This window comes from Panthera leo, chromosome A3 (assembly GCF_018350215.1).
Source record: "Panthera leo isolate Ple1 chromosome A3, P.leo_Ple1_pat1.1, whole genome shotgun sequence".
Lineage (NCBI taxonomy): Eukaryota > Metazoa > Chordata > Mammalia > Carnivora > Felidae > Panthera > Panthera leo.
Genome location: NC_056681.1, coordinates 60,410,330 through 60,430,352, shown reverse-complemented (window position 1 = coordinate 60,430,352; position 20,023 = coordinate 60,410,330). Strand labels below are relative to the sequence as shown.

Sequence of the window (20,023 nt, the reverse complement as noted above, 5' to 3'; positions counted from 1 at the left end):
ATTGAAATATAGCTTTGCTCCCATCTGCTTTAAGGTGTCACAATTATTTCTGTTATAGGTAACACCACAATTATATACATAGTTTTATAGAATTGTTTTTTTTTATTTTGAGAGAGAGCGAGAAAACGAGTGGGGGGGTGGGGGGGGAGAGAGAGAAAACCCAAGCAGACTCTGCACTGTCAGCATGAAGCCCAATGCGGGGCTGAAACCCATGAACCGTGAGGTCATGACCTGGGCCAAAACCAAGAGTCTGACATTCAACCAGCTGAGCCACCCAGGTTTCCCCAGAATTGCTTTTTAAATCAGCTCAGGGAGGGGGAATAGGTTATTACAATGTCTTTTTATAATTTCCTACATAATCACCTTTACTGGCTTTTTTTTTTCCTGTGAGGATTTGAATTACTATGTGGTTTCACTTCCTTTCGGCTTAAAAAACTTCAACATTTCTTGTAAGATTGGTTTCCTAGTAATGAATTCTTAAAATCTGAGAATGTCCTCATTTTGCCTTGATTTCTGATAGTTTTGTTAAAAGATTCTTGGTTGACATTTTTTTCCTCTCCAGTACTCTGCATGTCATCCCACTGCCTTCAGACCTCCATTGTTTCTGATCTGTTAATGGGATTTTCTTATACATGTTTTCAAGAATTGTCTTTCAGTATTTTTAGTCTGACATGTATGTGGGTACAGACCATTCCACTTTATGTAAGAAACTACTGATTTTCTCAGTTTTTTTTATACCAGATTTGGAATTTTTAAGCATAATTTCTTCTAACAAGTTTTCTGTTTTCCTTTTCTCCTTCTGGCACTCCCATTACACATATGTTGATACATTTCTCTGAAGCTATTTTTCTTCATTCCCTTTTCTCCTGTTCTTCAGATTGTATTATCTGCATTGATAAGTCTCCACATTTCCTGATTCTACTGTAAGCTAAAATCTACTGAGTCCTTTTAATGATTTTTTTCATTGCAGTTATACTTTTCAAGTCCAGAGATCTCCATTTGGTTCTTTTAAAATACTTTTCTTCATTCTCTAGTTGATGAAATATTATCATACCTTTATCTCCAGCATGGTTTCTTTGAAGTTTTTGTCTGCTTCCAACTTCTGGGCCCATTCAAGGGCAGTTTCCTTTTACTGTTTTGAAATCCCTTTGTCTATGGCACACACTTTACTGTTTCTCTACAGATCTTGTAACTTTTTGTTGAAAACTAGAGTTTAGATAATATAGCAGCTCTGGAAACTCATCCTTCCCTCTTCCCCAGGGCTTATTTAGTGACTTAGCCTATTTAAATCCATTTGCCTTGCACTGTACAGCCTCTGATGCTCCTTTGCAAAGGGTACAGCCTGGGTATGTGGGATCACCCTGACTCCTCCCTCCAAACCCAAGGACAGTTTTTGGGTTTTTACGGTTTCTTTCCTTGATCTCCTTCTAAGAGGTCCAGTTTGTCTGCCTCTACTGTTATCACACTGTGAATTAACATCCACTAACTACTGGTGGACTTATTATTTTGGACAATGCCCTGGGGCATAAATTGCTACAGAGTTTGATCTAATTAAATTCATGCCCTTGTAGACTCTTTGAGGTTTGTTCTAGCCTTAGGACTACCCTTAGCTGCCTTTCATTCTCTGTTAGACTTATCACTGGTCTTCCCTTTTGCTTGTAGCTATCATGGAGTTACAGTCTTCTCTTGTCTGTCTACTCCCACTCCAAATTTCCTTTGTCTACAGCAGCACCCTTAGGTTTGAACTAACCTCTCATTAGAGGATGCTATGGAAGCTGTTTTTATAGCTTGCTACTCCCTTAGAGTCAAGGCTGGGGACAGTAGCCTGCTTTTATAGGAGTGATACCTGTGGTCTATAAATAGAGCTGTGGGTGATAGCTCCTGGTCGTGTTTGCCTCTCCTGGCATGGATCCACTTATAAGCTGGGGCAAGTGATTAGAAAACAGTATTCTTGGTCTGCCATTTCTGGTGTAGATGTTCAGTGCTGTAAGTGGGGACTGGGTAGAGGAAGGAAGGTCCAGACCTCTTTGGTACTGTGACATGGTGGGGGTGGGGGTGGGTAGCATGAGAAATGCTAGGAGTCTACTCATCCTAGGGAGAAACTGTAGGCTGAAGTGGGGAGCTAGGGGCAGAAGGGTATGGGGTCATGGCTCAAATACCAGAGGGATTCACTATTCTTACCAAGCTTCAGTGTTTTCTTGAATATATGTTTCTGTAACAAATGTTTTTGTTTGTTGTATGCTTTTATGACAATTCCCAGAGACTTTAAGTGAAAAAATATATACATATATATATTTACCAGTTATTTTCACTGAGGAGTGTGCAGATCTCATGTTGCCATTCCAAACATGCTTCCTGATTATTTTTAATGCATGTATTAAAATACAAGTAATCAGAATTCTAAGGCAAAATGTTCAAAACCTGAAAAAACTTTCTGCTGCCATCAGTTCATTCAACATCAACACACAGCCTACAGAATAAATAAGCAGTTTTTTAATAGTTAAATATATTCCAGAAGTAAAGAGTGTTTATAATTCATTTACAAGTGAGTCTGTTACACCAGTAAATGTAATTTGACCTGTTGTATAAAGGAAATGATGCTGTGTAAGAATTAGTCCTGGAATAATTTGAATTCCTATTTCCAATCCAGTAGATTAAAAACACAATTGTGAATGGTATAAAGACCTAAGAATCATATTGTGATAAAATCAATCTCAAAAATAGAGAATCCAGACCCTTGCTGGATAATTTAAGAACTCAGTTTTCTTCAACACAAGTGCCACACAGAAAATATTAAAGATGTCTTTCAATGTGATGAAACTGTACAAAACTCTAGAATATGACCATTAGATGACCAATGTATCAAAACCAACTGAATTTAGAAAACACATCTAATTTTGAAGCAGAAATAAAAAGACAATTTACAAAGAATTATAATTAATTTCTAATCATCATCAGAGTCTGAATCATATTTCTTCCCTCGGATAGTTTTCTTTTCCAGCTTTGTGAAGTTTGTTCCAAATTTCTTTTGGCTCTGAAATGGTGGCTCCATTAAATTTCCACTAAAAATAAAGCAAATTTGAAAAGCATTTACTCTTTATAATTTTGTACAGTTGGTATGCTAACCTGCACAAAAAATTCTTTTCTTCCTAACGTGGAATAAAGTTTTCTTTAATGCTGGTGTTACAGAAGAGGTATATTATTCACAATTATGGTTAAAAGTTTTAAACCTTATTTTGTATTACTAAGTCTCTTATATCAATGTTTTATTTTCTCTTTTAGCATTAATTACTGATTAACATCTCAGAGGATGTACCAATAGAATTTCTGACTGAAAAGCATAGAAAGAAATGAAATTGTTTTTCCATCTGTTTTGGATATGCTGAACTTGGATTAGATTCTTGTCACTGTAAGAATGACACAGAAAATGGTGCTCTATTTCTGATAGCTTGTTATGGCTGGTTTGATCCTGTTTAATATCTTATAATGTTTAGATAAACATCAAGAAAACTCATGGAATTCATTATCATTAACCTGGAATTGGTATGAAACTTCAATGATGCTTGAGAAATATATGAAATGAGAAAACAACTTCTTTCAAAAATATCTGGGAAGATGTCTGGCACCTAGATTCTGGTTTTGAAATATCATTTGCCACTGAGAGGAACCATGGTTCCCTGAAGAAACAGCCAATTCTAGGGAAAGTACTACATGAGTCCCTCTCTAAGACATCTTATTTGCACCAGAAAGCAAGTACTTAAAGAACTATTGAGACACATGGAAAAGACAAAGAAGGCTCCATAAGAGGGGCTCTCACTGACCACACTGGGGCAATCTGGGCTTCAAAGTAAATAATATTAATAACCAAATATAACCCAATGGATAAGATAAGCCACTGCCCATTCTAATATAAATAAATGAAAAAGTGAATTAATGTGTAATATGGAAAAGTTCTTCCTAAATCATCATTTGGGTTGGTAGACAACTGGTTAACCAATGCTCAGTTATTACCACCAGAAATGAAACAAACAAACCATCCTATACCTCCTGCTACAATATACTGAGAAGGAATATAACATCCCTTCCATCATGTACCTATGAAAAATGCATAGTCCAAACCTAATCTTGAAACATGAGACAAACCCAAATTGAGGGATGCTCTACAAAATAAATAACATGTACTCTTCAAAAATGTCAAAGTATTGAAAAATGACAAGTTGTTACAGGTTAATGGAACTAAAAATACACAGTAACTACACGCAACATTTTAGTATGCAGGACATTATTGGGACAAAGGTAGAATCTGAATAAGGTCTACATATTATAAAACACTTCTCATCTTAACTACTCTACTGTGGTTATATAAGAAAAAGTCTTTATTAGAAAATACACAAGGAAATATTTAGGAGTATAGGGACAATACATCTCCAACTCCTCCTCAAAGGGTTTTGAAAACAGTATTTATGTATTCAGAAAAATGATAAAGCAAATGTAAACTTTGTAAAACTTGAGAAATATGGGCAAAAGGTCTATGAGAATTCTTTGTACTAGTTTCCAACTTGTTTAAAGTTTGAAATCATTTCAAAATTCATTTCAAAAAAATGTTTTACTTAGTATTAAGAAAAGTAAAACCTAAAATTCCAATGTAGGGATAATTTAGGCAGGTGTAGGGGAGATTCAGAGAAAAAGGGGGAGGAAAAAGAGGAGAGAACTTTCTACTTACTGAAAGGCACTAGGACTGTGGAATGATAATTATATAATTTTATCTGTTAATTTTGCAAATCAAAAACAGGCACAGAAGACTAGATGATATGGTTTATGGAATTAGATAAATTACTTGGAGAAGCAGACAAGGAGATGAATGAAAAATGGAAGTTGCATTTTTGATTGTTTTCAAATTGAGACTGTTCTTCATGGTAAGTCATTTAAGCTAATCAGATACCAGATTATACATTTTATCAGATTCTACAAGACAAGAATAGCTACATTAAAAAATCTGATGTTCAATGTCATTTTGGGTTTCTAGACTAATACAAAATTAGTTCGATAAGATCTAGGTTGAAAACTTTTATAGCTAGGTGTACTCCAAGACTCAATTTTATCTCTAATGGATTTTGTTTTAAGATCTAATGGATTTTGTTTAAAGTAATAATGTACTTTAAGAAATACATTTTTCATTTGTGAAACTTTTTGTTTCAGAAAACTTAGCTCCATAAATGTTGACATAAAAAAACTTCTCTAAAAACATCAACTGAATATGTGAATTAAAATTGTTTTGCTAAAAGTTACCTGTAATTGAGAATATCAGAACAACCCAGCCTCCATTCTAAAGTTTCTGTGGTGAAGTCATCTGTATTTCCTAGGTCAGTAAATCCAACAACATAATCTTGTGTTTTTCCATCTTTTACCAGTGCTAGTGTGGGAATGACTTTGATACGCAGTCTCTCACAAAGGAAAGGTGCTTTTTCCACATTCAGCTTCAGAAATTTGGTCTCCAGATGTTTCTTGGATAATATTACCAAATGTCGGTCTAATATTTTACACCTGCAAACAACAGCATGTAGAAAATCAAAAGCTTAAACATACTTATTTAAAAAAAATTTTTTTTAATGTTTATTTATTTTTGAGAGAGACAGGAGACAGGATGGATGCAAGTGGGTTAGGGGCGGAGAGAGAGGGAGACACAGAATCTGAAGCAGGCTCCAGGTTGCAAGCTGTCAGCACAGAGCCCGATGCAGGGCTCGAACTCATGAGCTGTGAGATCACGACCTGAGCCGAAGTCGGACGCTAAACTGACTGAGCCACCTAGGTGCCCCTAAAATAAATATCATAAAGGTACATCTATTTTTATAGTTTTTCTATTTGAATATAATTTGGCAGCCAACGCATGCTTGTGTCGGATAACCTCATTTCTCTTTCATAGGTTAGCTAAATGATATAAGAGGGAGAAAAAGAATCCAGTATTCTAGAAGTCAGATGTGTCCTAATTATATTCATAAAAAACAAAATATTAAATATATGCTTTAATTGTAAGTGGTTCATGAAGTTGTCATGTTCTTGGTAAGAACAAAAAATTGTCATTTATCTTTGTTTACTGGTGTCTCATACATGGAACTTGAAAGGTGACAAAACTGAACTTGACAGAACTCAGAAGAGACTTTTCAGAATCAGAAATGTATATACAGTGCCTTATTTGGAAGTCACTAAGACTGAATGGTGTCATTGAGAAAGAACTCTCCCAATTGTGCAACTTTCATTAAGAAGCATAAGGTTAAGGGGCGCCTGGGTGGCTCAGTCGGTTAAGTGTCTGACTTCGGCTCAGGTCATGATTTCAGTTTGTGAGTTCGAGTCCTGCATTGGGCTCTGTGCTGACAGCTCAGAGCCTGGAGCCTGCTTCAGATTCTGTCTCCCTCTCTCTCTGCCCTGCCCCTGCTCATGTCATCTCTCTCTCTCTCTCTCTCTCTCTCAAAAATAAATAAATATTAAAAAAAAATTAAAAAAAAAAAGCATAAGGTTAAGGGCTATAAATATGGTCATAAGGTTCTAAAGAAATGAAAAATATCAGGAGTAACTTTTATTAAGCCACCTTCTTTTGAAAAGAAAAATGGAAATGACATTTCCTGTAAGTTAAAATGCATTTTAAATTGGTCAATCCTCTAGGGTTCCTAAAAAAGACTACTCTTAATAATAATCTTCTTGAGCAGTAGTTCTTTTTTTTTTCTTTTAATTTTTTTAATGTTTATTTTTGAGGCAGGAGAAGGGCAGAAAGAGATGGGGAAAGAGGATCTGAAGTGGGCTCTGTGCTGACAGTAGAGAGCCTGATGTGGGACTTGAACTCATGAGATCATGACCTGAGCCACAGTCAGACACTTAACTGACTGAGCCACCCAGGGACCCCTTGAGCAATAGTTTTTAATCACAGGTATTTATTAAAATTAACTTTTAAAACATATAGACAAACCAAAATTTTCTGGGAGTGGAGCTGGGAAACAGGCAGGTGACTCTCATGCCCCATAAATTTGAGAACTACTGCTTTAGATGATGAAGACATCAAATGTTTCATAGTTGTTATTAGCAGGCTTTCTGGGCACTTCTTGGTGTACTTATTCCTGAATTAGGATTGGGTCCAGCAAGTTTCTGGTAACCTGGATGCCTCATCACTTTACCTCTGAAAGTATCTTTTCATATATCACCCATGTAGTATAGCAATGAGACTAGTGAAAAATGGTAGGAGAGAACAAATTAATAATTAGTTTCTGAATGAAGCACAAATGATAAATGAACCATTATATGAGAAACATGTTCTTGAAAACTTGTAGATAAATCAACTCCATGGTTTTACTGGAGTTATATGGAACATATTTTAAATTAATCCATTTTTTTTAACCCAGAAGCAGCAATCATGGTGTAGTTAAAACAGCATTAGGCTTAAATCCTGGGTTTAAATCGTCTTCTATCATTTAGGAGATGAGTGACATTAGGTGAGTTACTTAATTTCTCCAAGTCTTGGTCTCCACACATAAAGCACTGGAATTACACCTACTTACCTGAAAGGGTCATTGTTAATGTTCCAGGATTTTACACATCAAGTATCCAGCCTACTATGTGCCAAGAACTTTGATACCTATATCAGATCTATATATAAAACATTTTGATCTTTGATTTTTCTTTTCTTTTAAAGTTTATTTGAGAGAGAGGGAGAGACAGAGAGATCTCTGTGCTAAAAGCAGAGCCCGATGCAGGGGTCGATCTCACAAACTGTAAGATTAAGACTTGAACTGAGATCAAGAGTTGGATGCTTAACTGACTGAGTTACTCAGGCACTCTCTTTTTTTTTTTTAATTTTTTTTAAAGCAATCTCTATACCCAATGTTGGACTTGAACTCAAGACACCAAGATCAAGTTAGATGCTCTACTGACTGAGCCAGCCAGGCACGCCTTATTTTTCATTCGTTTTGAAGGTAAGTACTCCTGGTATTGCATTGTTTATACCCCCATCAAATATATTTACTGAGCACCTAGTATGTGTTGTCAGCCATTGCTGCTCTAAGGCTAGGAACTTGGGGAGCACAGTTAACCACAATAGAGGCAAACTCTCTGCTTTCACAAACCTAACAATTTAGTGGACAAATACATCTAATAAACATCATATAATATCAATCTTAGAGAGTAATATGATATTAACACATCACCTCATCATATATGTCAGAAGTTGGCAACTTGAGAAATGTGTGCCAATGGGAGATGATAGAGTACCATGGTGGCAGAAGGTTTCTCTGATATTCTTTTCTTTCCTAATTCCTTCCCACTTTCCCATACAGATTTCACAATCTCAACATTTTCTTTCCTTTTTATTACCTTAGTCCACAAATCCCAGGTAATCAATCCATGAAAAATGTTAATTAATAACCAAGTTACTGGGTGGTGAGTTTAAGACAAGGGCTGGGTGGGTTACTGAAATGAGGGAAGAGGGCAGGGCTGAGACAACAGTGAATGATGGAGACTCTACACTGGAGTGTATATCTGTCTGAGGGAGGCAGCTGATCTTCAGTATTAGCAAACTGCTTTCATACTGAATTCTAGGTTTGCTATTAAGTTAATTCGATTTTTTTAAAATTCTGAAATCTGGATTAAAAAAACTGTATCTCTCAATTTCTAAAAGTTGGCAACTAATCAAATTTTGGGGTTAAAAGAAAGAAAGGCATGAGTCCTCTGAGTTAAGATATAATCTCTTCTAGGGGTATTTTCATTGTACAAGGATTCTGCCTCCATAGAGAGGCTTGCAGACCTGGCCTCTCTAACATAAATCACTTTCCTCTGCTTTCGGCCAAGGCTGGCAGTCCCAGCGATGCTTCTAGTGAAAGGCTTGGCCAAACCATTGTCTCCCCATGAGTTGCTAGCTGAGGAGTGAATTCAAAGCTGGTGTTCAAAGGTTGGCCCCCACTCCCCACATCACACCTGTATCATAACAGCACCAAAATAAATAAATAAATAAATAAATAATTCTTGTGTTGACAAAAAGAAAATTTACATGTATGTTTCTTAGATGTTTTTAAAGTTATCTAGTGGAAATATAATTCAGAAAATAGCTAGTTCTGTGGAAATAATCTTGAATTTCAATAATGTTCATTTATACTTTTTTGTATCACAGGTTTTACATTAATCTTCAAAATAACAACTGTTTAATGGAGATTTGTACACAAGTACAAAGAACTTAAGAAGCAGTTCCTCTTATTTTTCTTAATTTCTCTATTATGTTAGTAGCATATCTCTATTCAAAGATCTCATCATATTTTTAAAAACTCACTTGGGGCACCTAGGTGATCAGTCAGTTGAGTGTCCAACTTCAGCTTAGGTCATGATCTCACAGTTCGTGAGCTCAAGCCCTGCATTGGGCTCGCTGCTATCAGTGCAGTCTGCTTCGGATCCTCTGTGCCCCTCTCTCTTGCTCTCCCCACCCTCCACTTGCGTTCACTCTCCCTCAAAAATAAACAAACATTAACAAAAATAAATAAAATTTTAAAAAGTCACTGATGGAAACAAAGTTACCTGAACGTGGAGTCCCTGTAGAAATGGCAAACCACTTTTTTACTCTCCTTGACTTCCTGAAAAAAGTCTCTCTCACTAGGTATTTCTCTGTATTCTCCATGTCCTTTTGAAAGCCATTCCTAATTTGGAGAAAAGGGAAATATTACACACTTGAAATATCTCTTCCAGTACCACTTCACATTTTGGGTCTAAATCACTGTAATATTCTGTAATGAAGTTGATTTTATCTTGTAGAAGGAAATGAATTCCTCTTAGTGATTTACTTTCATATGTTTCCAGTGTCAGCGCAAACACAGTCTGTGGGCAATGATTATCTTTCAGCATGCTTTGTGTTTAAAACAATCGTCTGTCTTGGTACCTTCACACAAATGTTTTGTTAGAACTTCAAAAATAAAAATTTAGACTCAAGAGACATAAGGGGTGCCTGGGTGGCTCGGTCAATTGAGTGTCCAACTCCTGATTTCGACTCAAGTCATGATTCCAGTGTCATGGGATTGAGCCCCTTGATCCATGCTCAGTGTGGAGCCTGCTTCTCTCTTTCCCTCTACCCCCTCTTACCCCTCCCCCACTCATGCTCACTTTCTCTCTAAAATAAATAAAATGAAAAGAAAGTAAATATCCATTTAATTTCGCTGCGCTCAAACTACTAAAATCAGAAGCATTAGATCCAAGTTACTGCAAAGCTTTGAAAAATAATGCTCATGAGATAAAGCTACTTGGTCTTTGTAGGGGAGGGGAAGACACAGGCAGTGGTTATTGCAGCTTTGTAGCTTAGGAGCCCTGTGGGCTCAGAGAGGCAGGAACCACTTCTATACTGGTCACCAATGGGTAGTATACTAGATAGAAAAAGTTGTCTTCTCATATGGTGTCCAGAAACAATACAGCACTCACAAGTCATCTAATCCAACTTCTCGACCCAACATATCAACCCTTATCAACCATGCCTGACAGACCTTTTTGTTTCTCAAGCTTCCTGCCACAGGAAAGATTCATCATCTCAACTGGTAGCTTGCTTCCTTTTTGAGGCAACTGATTTTTACAAAAAGGACCACTGGGCATGCAGGCAGAAGGTATGGGCTTAAAAAATTGTTCTACCATTTATTAGTCTAAGAATTCTAATTAACCTTTTTGAGTCTCCATTTCCTTATTTGTAAAGTGGAGATCACAAAGCAACTATCTCACTAAGGTGTGAAAATAAGACCATCAACATGAAAATAACTGCAATAGTGTTTGGCACATGTCCTTAAAAAGCATCTGCATTTATACTTTTAGAAGGGTTTTCTCACCCTGAACTACAGTATAACTGTAACTTTGGTCTGTGAGTCCCAGCTTGGACAGAAGATTAGAGAGAAAAGTTGTTATCTTTCACATGTCAGCCCTTCAGATGTCCTATCTCACCTATGTCTTTTCTTTTCTACCTCCCCCTTCATTTCCTTTTGGCTGTTTCTCAGATGAAATGATCTCTACATTTCTTACTCTTCTAGTTATCCTCCTCTGATCAGAGACTAATTCCTCCTCATCTTTTTAAAAAGTGGCAGAGGTGTGAATAGAGCCCTCCAGAAGTGGTCTGCCTAGAAAAGGGGCACGAGTGCCATCTCTTTTCTTCTTCTGGACTTAAGCTAATACAGACAGCATTAATAGTTTTGGTTTCCATTTCACATTGACTAATGCTGAGCTAACACTCACAGGAGGCCCTGGTGTTTTCTCCTTATGTGATATTTCTTTGGTAAGCTTCTTTTAAAAAAAAATTTTTTTAGTGGTGCCTGGGTAGCTCAGTTGGTTAAGCATCCGACTTCAGCTCAGGTCATGATTTCACAGTTTGTGAGTTGGAGCTCCGCATCATGGTCTGTGCTATCAGCATGGAGCCTGCTTCGGATCTTCTATTCCTCTCTCTCTCTCTGTCCCTCCTGATTGTGCATGTGCACATGCACTCTCTCTCTAAAACATTTAAAATAAATAAATGAAAATTAAAAAAAACATTTTTTTGATAGAGCATGCACACCCCTGCACAAGCGGGGGAGGGACAGGAAGGGAGAGAGAGAATCTTAAGCAGACTCCATGCTCAGCACAGATCCCGACACAAGGCTCTATCTCACAACTGTGAGTTCATGACCTGAGCTGAAATTAAGAGTTGGAGACTTAACTGCCTGAGCCACTCAGGCACCCCCAATCAGGCTTCTATAAACAATTTAAACTCTCAAATACAATTCCTTAATAGCATGTCACATTTCATGATTTTTCTTGACTGACCAATAACATGTGCCCTTAAAAAAAGAATATTTTTTAAAAAGCTCTTTTTATTGGGGTGCCTGGGTGGCTCAGTTAGTTAAGCATCTGACTTTGGCTCAGGTCATGATCTCATGGTTTGTGAGTTCAAGCCCCCTATCGGGCTCTGAGCTGTCAGCACAGCTTTGGATTCTGTGTCTCCCTCTCTCTCTGCCCCTCCCCTGCTTACACTCTGTCTCTGTCTCTCAAAAATGAGTAAACATTAAAAAAAAATTTTTTTTAAAAGCTCTTTTTATTATTAATTCCCATGTGTTTAACCAATAGGCCAAAGACCTGAACCTGTCCAAGTTCTTAAGAGGGAGGCAAGCCCACTCTGAACCTCTACCAACACATGGCATCTCTCCCAAGACACTCAGCACACCCCTGTGCTCTTAGCATAGTTTCTTTCACAGAGCATGTGCTCCCCAAGTATCTGCTGAATGGAATCAAGCAGGATGGGCACAGATCACGGTGCAGGCTGAGCCTACCCAAGGGCTGGCAGTGGGCAGCATTTTGCTCTCACTTAGTGGCTAAAACCCAAGCCTTTGGATGGGCTCTTCCTATTTCTCACCTGTCCTTTTCACCACCCAACTCATATGTCACTAGCTGTCATAACAGTAGGAGGGTGCTTGGCTGACTGAGGAATATTGATTCACGTAGGCCTATTAAGTGCTTATGTCACTGCTTATACTGATTTCCTGATACTCACATAGATCAGTAAATCAAAATTACTATGCAATCTATATTACTCTTTGAAAAAGAGTATCTATAAAATCTATTAAGGCTTCTTATCTACTTCCTTAGGAAGCATTTTAATAAAAAAGATTAAAATGCAATGAAAGCTCTAAAATAAGACCCTCTCAGTTATCCTATGATAAATTGAGATCATATCACGCACACTTTCAGACCACAATGCTATGAAACTTGAAATCAACCATAGGAAAAAGTCTGGAAAACCTCCAAAAGCATGGAGGTTAAAGAACACCCTACTAAAGAATGAATGGGTCAACCAGCCAATTGGAGAAGAAATGAAAGAATATATGGAAACAAATGAAAATGAAAATACAACAATCCAAACATTCTGGGATGAAGCGAAGGCAGTCCTGAGAGGAAAATACATTGCAATCCAGGCCTATCTCAAGAAACAAGAAAAATCCCAAATACAAAATCTAACAGCATACCTAAAGCAAATAGAAGCAGAATAGCAAAGACACCCCAAACCCAGCAGAAGAAGAGAAATAATAAAGATCAGAGCATAAACAAACAATATAGAATCTAAAAAAACTGTAGAGAAGATCAATGAAACCAAGAGTTGGTTTTTTGAAAAAATAAAATTGATAAACTTCTAGCCAGGCTTCTCAAAAAGAAAAGGGAGATGACCCAAAGGGAGATGACAACCAATCCCTCAGAAATACAAGCAATTATCAGGGAATACTATGAAAAATTATATGTCAAAAAACTGGACAACCTGGAAGAAATGGACAAATTCCTAAGCACCCACCCACTTCCAAAACTCAAACAGGAAGAAATAGAAAACTTGAACAGACCATAACCAGCAAAGAAATTGAATCAGTTATCAAAAATCTCCCAACAAATAAGAATCCAGGACCAGATGGCTTCCCTGGGGAATTCTACCAGTCATTTAAAGCAGAGATAATACCTATCTTTCTCAAGCTGTTCCAAAAAATAGAAAGGAACGGAAAACTTCCAGAAACATTCTTTGAAGCCAGCATTACTTTGATTCCCAAACCAGACAGAGACCCAGTAAAAAAACAGAACTACAGGCCAATATCCCTGATAAATATGGATGCAAAAATTCTCAATAAAATACTAGCAAATTGAATTCAACAGCATATAAAAATAATTATTCACCATGATCAAGTGGGATTCATTCCTGGGATGCAGGGATGGTTCAACAATCGCAAATCAATCAACGTGATACATCACATTACTAAAAGAAAAGATAAGAACCCCATGATCCTGTCAATTGATGCAGAAAAGGCCTTTGACAAAATTCAGCAACCTTTCTTAATAAAAACCCTCGAGAAAGTCGGGGTAGAAGGAACACACTTAAAGATCATAAAAGCCATTTATGAAAAACCCACAGCTAATATCATCCTCAATGGGGAAAAACTGAGAGCTTTCCCCTGAGAAACACAACAGAGATGTCCACTCTCACTGCTGTTGTTTAACATAGTGTTGGAAGTTCTAGCATCAGCAATCAGACAACAAAAGGAAATCAAAGGCATCAAAACTGGCAAAGATGAAGTCAAGCTTTCACTTTTTGCAAATGACATGATATTATACATGGAAAACCTGATAGACTCCACCAAAAGTCTGCTAGAACTGGTACATGAATTCAGCAAAGTCACAGGATACAAAATTAATGTACAGAAATCAGTTGTATTCTTATACACTAATAATGAAGCAACAGAAAGACAAATAAAGAAACTGATCCCATTCACAATTGCACCAAGAAGCATAAAATACCTAGGAATAAATCTAACCAAAGATGTAAAAGATCTGTATGCTGAAAACTATAGAAAGCTTATGAAGGAAATTGAAGAAGATACAAAGAAATGGAAAAACATTCCATGCTCATGGATTGGAAGAATAAATATTGTTAAAATGTCAATGCCACCCAAAGCAATCTACAATCAATCATTCAATGCAATCCCAATCAAAATTGCACCAGCATTCTTCTCGAAGCTAGAACAAGCATTCCTAAAATTTGTATGGAACCACAAAAGACCCCGAATAGCCAAAGTAATATTGAAGAAGACCAAAGCAGGAGGCATCACAATCCCAGACTAGTCTCTACTACAAAGCTGTAATCATCAAGACAGCATGGTATTGGCACAAAAACAGACACATAGACCAAAGGAATAGAATAGAGAACCCAGAATTGGACCCACAAAAGTATGGCCAACTAATCTTTGACAAAGCAGGAAAGAAAATCCAGTGGAAAACAGTCTTTTTTTTTTTTTTAATTTTTTTTAAAGGTTATTTATTTTTGGGACAGAGAGAGACAGAGCATGAACGGGGGAGGGGCAGAGAGAGAGAGGGAGACACAGAATCGGAAGCAGGCTCCAGGCTCTGAGCCATCAGCCCAGAGCCCAACGTGGGGCTCGAACTCACGAACCGCGAGATCGTGACCTGAGCCGAAGTTGGATGCTCAATTGACTGAGCCACCCAGGCGCCCCGGAAAACAGTCTTTTAACAAATGGTGCTGGGAGATCTGGACACCAACATGCAGAAGAATGAAACTAGACCACTTTCTTATACCATTCATAAAAATAAACTGAAAATGGATAAAGGACCTGAATGTGAGACAGGAAACCATCAAAACCCTAGAGGAGAAAGCAGGAAAAAAACCCTCTCTGACCTCAGCCGCAGCAATTTCTTACTTGACATATCTCCAAAGGCAAGGGAATTAAAAGCAAAACTGAACTATTGGGACCTCATGAAGATAAAAAGCTTCTGCACAGCAAAGGAAACAATTAACAAAGCTAAAAGGCAACCAACGGAATGGGAAAAGATATTTGCAAATGACAAATCAGACAAAAGGCTAGTATCCAAAATCTATAAAGAGCTCACCGAACTCCACACCCGAAAAACAACTAAACCAGTGAAGAAATGGGCAGAAAACATGAACAGACACTTCTCTAAAGAAGACATCCAGATATCCAACAGGGACATGAAAAGATGCTCAATGTCACTCCTCATCAGGGAAACAAATCAAAACCACACTGAGGTATCACCTCATGCCAGTCAGAGTGGCTAAAATGAACAAATCAGGAGACTACAGATGCTGGAGAGGATGTGGAGAAATGGGCACCCTCTTGCACTGTTGGTGGGAATGTAAACTGGTGCAGCCACTCTGGAAAACAGTGTGGAATTTCCTCAAAAAATTAAAAATAGATCTACTTTATGACTCAGCAATAGCACTGCTAGGAATTTACCCAAGGGATACAGGAGTGCTGATGCGTAGGGGCACCTGTACCCCCAATGTTTACAGCAGCACTTTCAACAATAGCCAAATTATGGAAAGAGCCTAAATGTCCATCAACTGATGAACGGATAAAGAAATGTGGTTTATATACACAATGGAATACTACTTGGAAATGAGAAAGAATGAAATATGGCCTTTTGTAGCAACGTGGTTGGAACTGGAGAGTGTTATGCTAAGTGAAGTAAGTCATACAGAGAAAGACAGATACCATATGTTTTCACTCTTATGTGGATCCTGAGAAACTTAACAGAAGACCATGGGGGAGGGGAAGGGGAAAAAAAAAAAGGTTAGAGAGGGAGGGAGCCAAAACATAAGAGACTCTTAAAAACTGAGAACAAACTGAGGGTTGATGGGGGGTGGGAGGGAGTGGAGGGTGGGTGAGGGGTATTGAGGAGGGCACCTATTGGGATGAGCACTGGGTGTTGTATGGAAACCAATCTGACAATAAATTTCATATTAAAAAAAAAAGATTAAATGCAGTGAAAGCTCTAAAACAAGACCCTCTCACTTATTCTATGACAAATTCATTTTAAATTGATTTGCATATTAATTAAAAAATCCATAAAGGCTGCATGCCTGAGATGATTTTTAATGATACTCAAAATATTGTTTTTAACTGCTGACAATTTCATTTAAGCCATTATGTATATTCCTTACTGCAAATCAGGTAGATTCAGTCTTTGTAGAAAAACATCCTGGTTATGACAACTTTTGTTAGTTGAACATTAGCAATTAGTAGTGTTATTTACCTGTTGTCATGAAAAAGAGGAATGTGTAGCAGAATCTCATCATGTATTACCTGAGATAATGATTAGCATTATATTAAAGTCTCCTGGTTTCAAATCCACATACATATACACACACCCTATTGTAGAAAACTCAAAATATAAAACTAGAAACTCAGTCACATTATAGAAGATTCCTTTTGTAGCAACTCTTCTAAATTGTGAGGGGATAAACATTATCAAAGAGATGCTGTAGCAGCACAAACAAAACTCACTGTTTCTCTAGAAAATTTAAAGCTCATGTTTTAGTCATAGCCAACTGAAGAGCAACCAGAATTGGTAATAATCTATTTCAATGTAAAGCAATGTAAACATTTTCAATCCAAATTAAATTTACGGATTTAACCCAATTTGTTTTGACCAGAGTCTACAAGTTGGTTTCACACTCACACTCTAAAGAGACCAACAACAAGGATAGCGTTGTGGCCACCCTTCTTTGTGACCCAATATGCATTCTTTTGAATAAATAAGTCATGTATTTGTTACACTGGCAAAGCCTGAAAATTTCTTCAATGTAAATTGCCTTACAGCTCTTACCTCACTTACACTGATCACAACTGAAGTATACCTGGCTTTACAACTACCCAAAAGGGGAATGAATGACTGGCTCCTTGTACTCCCAGTGTTCTTCCTAGTTTACTTCCTCCTCACCCAATAAATCTGAGCTCAAAAAATGACCTTGGACACATGTTTCTTTTACTTGACTGAGGATTAATATGCTGAGTAGGCTAATTTTTAATGTCTCTTTAAAACTAATTTTTTCCCAGAAAATTGTTAACAGTGATCATACTTTGAAGTTAACCCCCAAAAATAAAAACCTTAAAAATGAGGCCTGAAATGTAACTACTGCAGCACATGTATATATAAGTTGTTAGGAGCATACTGTTAAAGTAATTTCAGAAAGCAGGGCAGAGAGGTTACTTGTTTCTGCTGTTGAGCTTTCCTTAGTGCCTCAAGTCTCTTTTCTTTGAGGCGTTCCAATTCATCCTCATCCATCTGATCCAGTTTCTGAATTTCAGAATCCAAATGTTCTTCCACTAGTTTGGTAGTCTGAAGCAATTGATTCTCCAGGACTTTTGAAAACATGTCAACAGATGTATTAGCTTCCATTCTTCTAAATGGTACAGTTTAGTCTTGGTGCTAGGGAGAAAGTTTGCAAAGTTGTGAGAAAAAAAAAAAAAAAAAAGACAAAGTTTCCTCTCCCATTTTCAAAACTTCTAGCAAGTGTAAAATTTGTAGTCTACAAAGTGTTCTGACAACCCAGCATTTCATGTTACATTTAAACATTTTTACTTAAATGCTTTTAAATTGAACTTTCAACAGGTTATAGTCAAACCACTCAAAAATTACTTACAGCAAAGTTTAGGTGCTTCTGATTTACATTGTTTCACTACAATAAAGCAAAGACAAGTCTTTAAGACCAGAGAGAAATGGGTAGTTGGGAGTTATACCTAGTGACATATATTGACAGGGTTTTTTTGTTGTTGTTGTTGTTTTTAAACCAGAAGAAAAGAGAAAGCAGAAATGACTGTGAATAACAGTAAAGTTTAACTGTACTAAGGTTTTACACTTACATATACAAAACAAACTTTGCTTCAATACAGAGTGGAGTTGAGCCAAAGATATAGAGAGCCAAAGGTCTCTACATAAATGATTTTTATTTAATCCCTGAGAAAGCACACTACAATTTATGTAAAGAACAGTGCTTGGTGTTCTCTAAACTTTAGTTTTTGCTGCTATTCGCCTATAATCTAACACACTCTATGAGGCTACAAAGATACTGGTGTTAATCTACTGACAGTGTTCTTAACTTTGATGTAAAACAGTATCACAACAAATATTAAAAATATTGATTTTCCCATCACTCCTTAATGTAAAATAGGAGTTTAAAAACAAAATCTAATCCAGATAGGAAAGGAAGCTCTATCTCAAGTACACATTTTAAACAATGTAGTATTTTCTGCCGGCAACAATCAGATGTAAATTTTAGGTGTATCCCTGGGTTATTACTACAGAAATATAATTTATAATTTGCCTATCAAAGCAGAAAGATGTTGAATCCCAATTAACTACGACACAGTTGAAAATACTACTGAAGAACCTTAAAACATCTTAATAAACCATGAACTCACTGATCCCCTTACTTATATATACAGCCTAGCCCACACAAACCGTCTAAACTGCTGAACTGGAAAGAAGTAATAATCTTCTTGCAAACTTCACTTTTGATTCATCTTTCTTCACAGGAAAAGTAGTTGAAAAGCACACTTGATTTCATCCCAGAATTAGCAGGGCTAACTGCTCAAAAAATGTGTTAATACTGAATGAATATGTGCCTAGTTTCTGGTCAAATTATCATTAAGTTTCAAAGGTATTTGAGTTTTAAAAACCAAACTGTAAGTTCCTCATAAATGCTATAAACTTTCAAGGAGCGGCATTTCAAATATGGTAAAATAATTTCACACTCCCTACCTCCAAAGAAAAATGTCAGTAAGATTGTTTCCTTTAGGGTTGTGGCCGGATAAGCAGAAAATTGGTTATTAAGAGACTGACCTACATGTCAGAACCTGTTTTTATTAGAGGTATAGAAAATGCTTATTCCTAGAGTTTTATAAGATGAATTCAGAATTTAATTCTGGAATAATTGGGAACAGAAGTGATTAATAAAAGCTGTTCAGGGGACAGGTGGCGGTGGTCACCGCATTTACAAAAGGGAAAGAAAGGAGGGGGTGTAGCGGTTCTGATAACTTTTCATTCTTCAAACCACAAACCTCTGACTCTTTTTCAGTTCATCGAGAATGGTGGGAAGGGGCTTGTCTGACCTCAAATTACCTGTTTCTTTGACTCTCTTCCATGCACCCGCCAGAACAACCTTAAATGCTCCCCAGGCACCTTCCCAAAAGCATCCTCGCCACTCCCTGAGCCCCCAGGAACAGATGAAGGCCGAGTTCAGGTGGCCGCGAGTTCCACACCTCCCGGGGCGCATGCGCCAAAGCCGCCTCCACCTCACTGACACCGACATCTAGGCAGCGCCCATCCCCCGCCCTGGCCGGATGTTGAGTGAAGTGTCCATCAGCACCGGGAGGCGGTGGCCGGCTTTTTCTCACCATCCGCTGCCTCACCTGAGCTCTCGGGGATACCTGAGAAGTGAGGAACCAGTCGCTCCAGAAAGGCAGTCCACTGTGCCTTCACCCTCACAGCAGCTGCCGGTAGCTGCGAACCGGCCGTCACTTCCGCCTCCTCTTTAGCTGCGGCCCTCCCGCGACACAACCTGCGACACTCAAGGAAGTTGGGCGGGGGAGGAGGGCGTGCGTGCGGTGAGCGCTTCTGCGCGTGCGCACCTCCCATTTCTCCACCCCCAGGTTTCCGATTACTAGCCTCCTTCGAAGTAAACGGCCCACGGAGGAGGGAG

At 37.7% G+C, this 20,023-nt stretch overlaps 1 protein-coding gene across 1 annotated transcript; it reads right to left on the bottom strand.

The window, feature by feature from the left end:
• Nucleotides 1–2,915: 2,915 nt before the first annotated feature.
• On the bottom strand, nucleotides 2,916–19,913 carry TXNDC9 (thioredoxin domain containing 9). The gene is made up of 5 exons (XM_042932013.1): nucleotides 19,734–19,913; nucleotides 17,533–17,751; nucleotides 9,550–9,668; nucleotides 5,290–5,544; nucleotides 2,916–3,062 (listed from the first exon to the last, which is right to left on the bottom strand). The coding sequence occupies exons 2-5, from the start codon at nucleotides 17,719–17,721 to the stop codon at nucleotides 2,945–2,947; spliced, it is 681 nt and encodes a 226-aa protein (XP_042787947.1). The 5' UTR covers nucleotides 17,722–17,751; nucleotides 19,734–19,913; the 3' UTR covers nucleotides 2,916–2,944.
• Nucleotides 19,914–20,023: the final 110 nt, after the last annotated feature.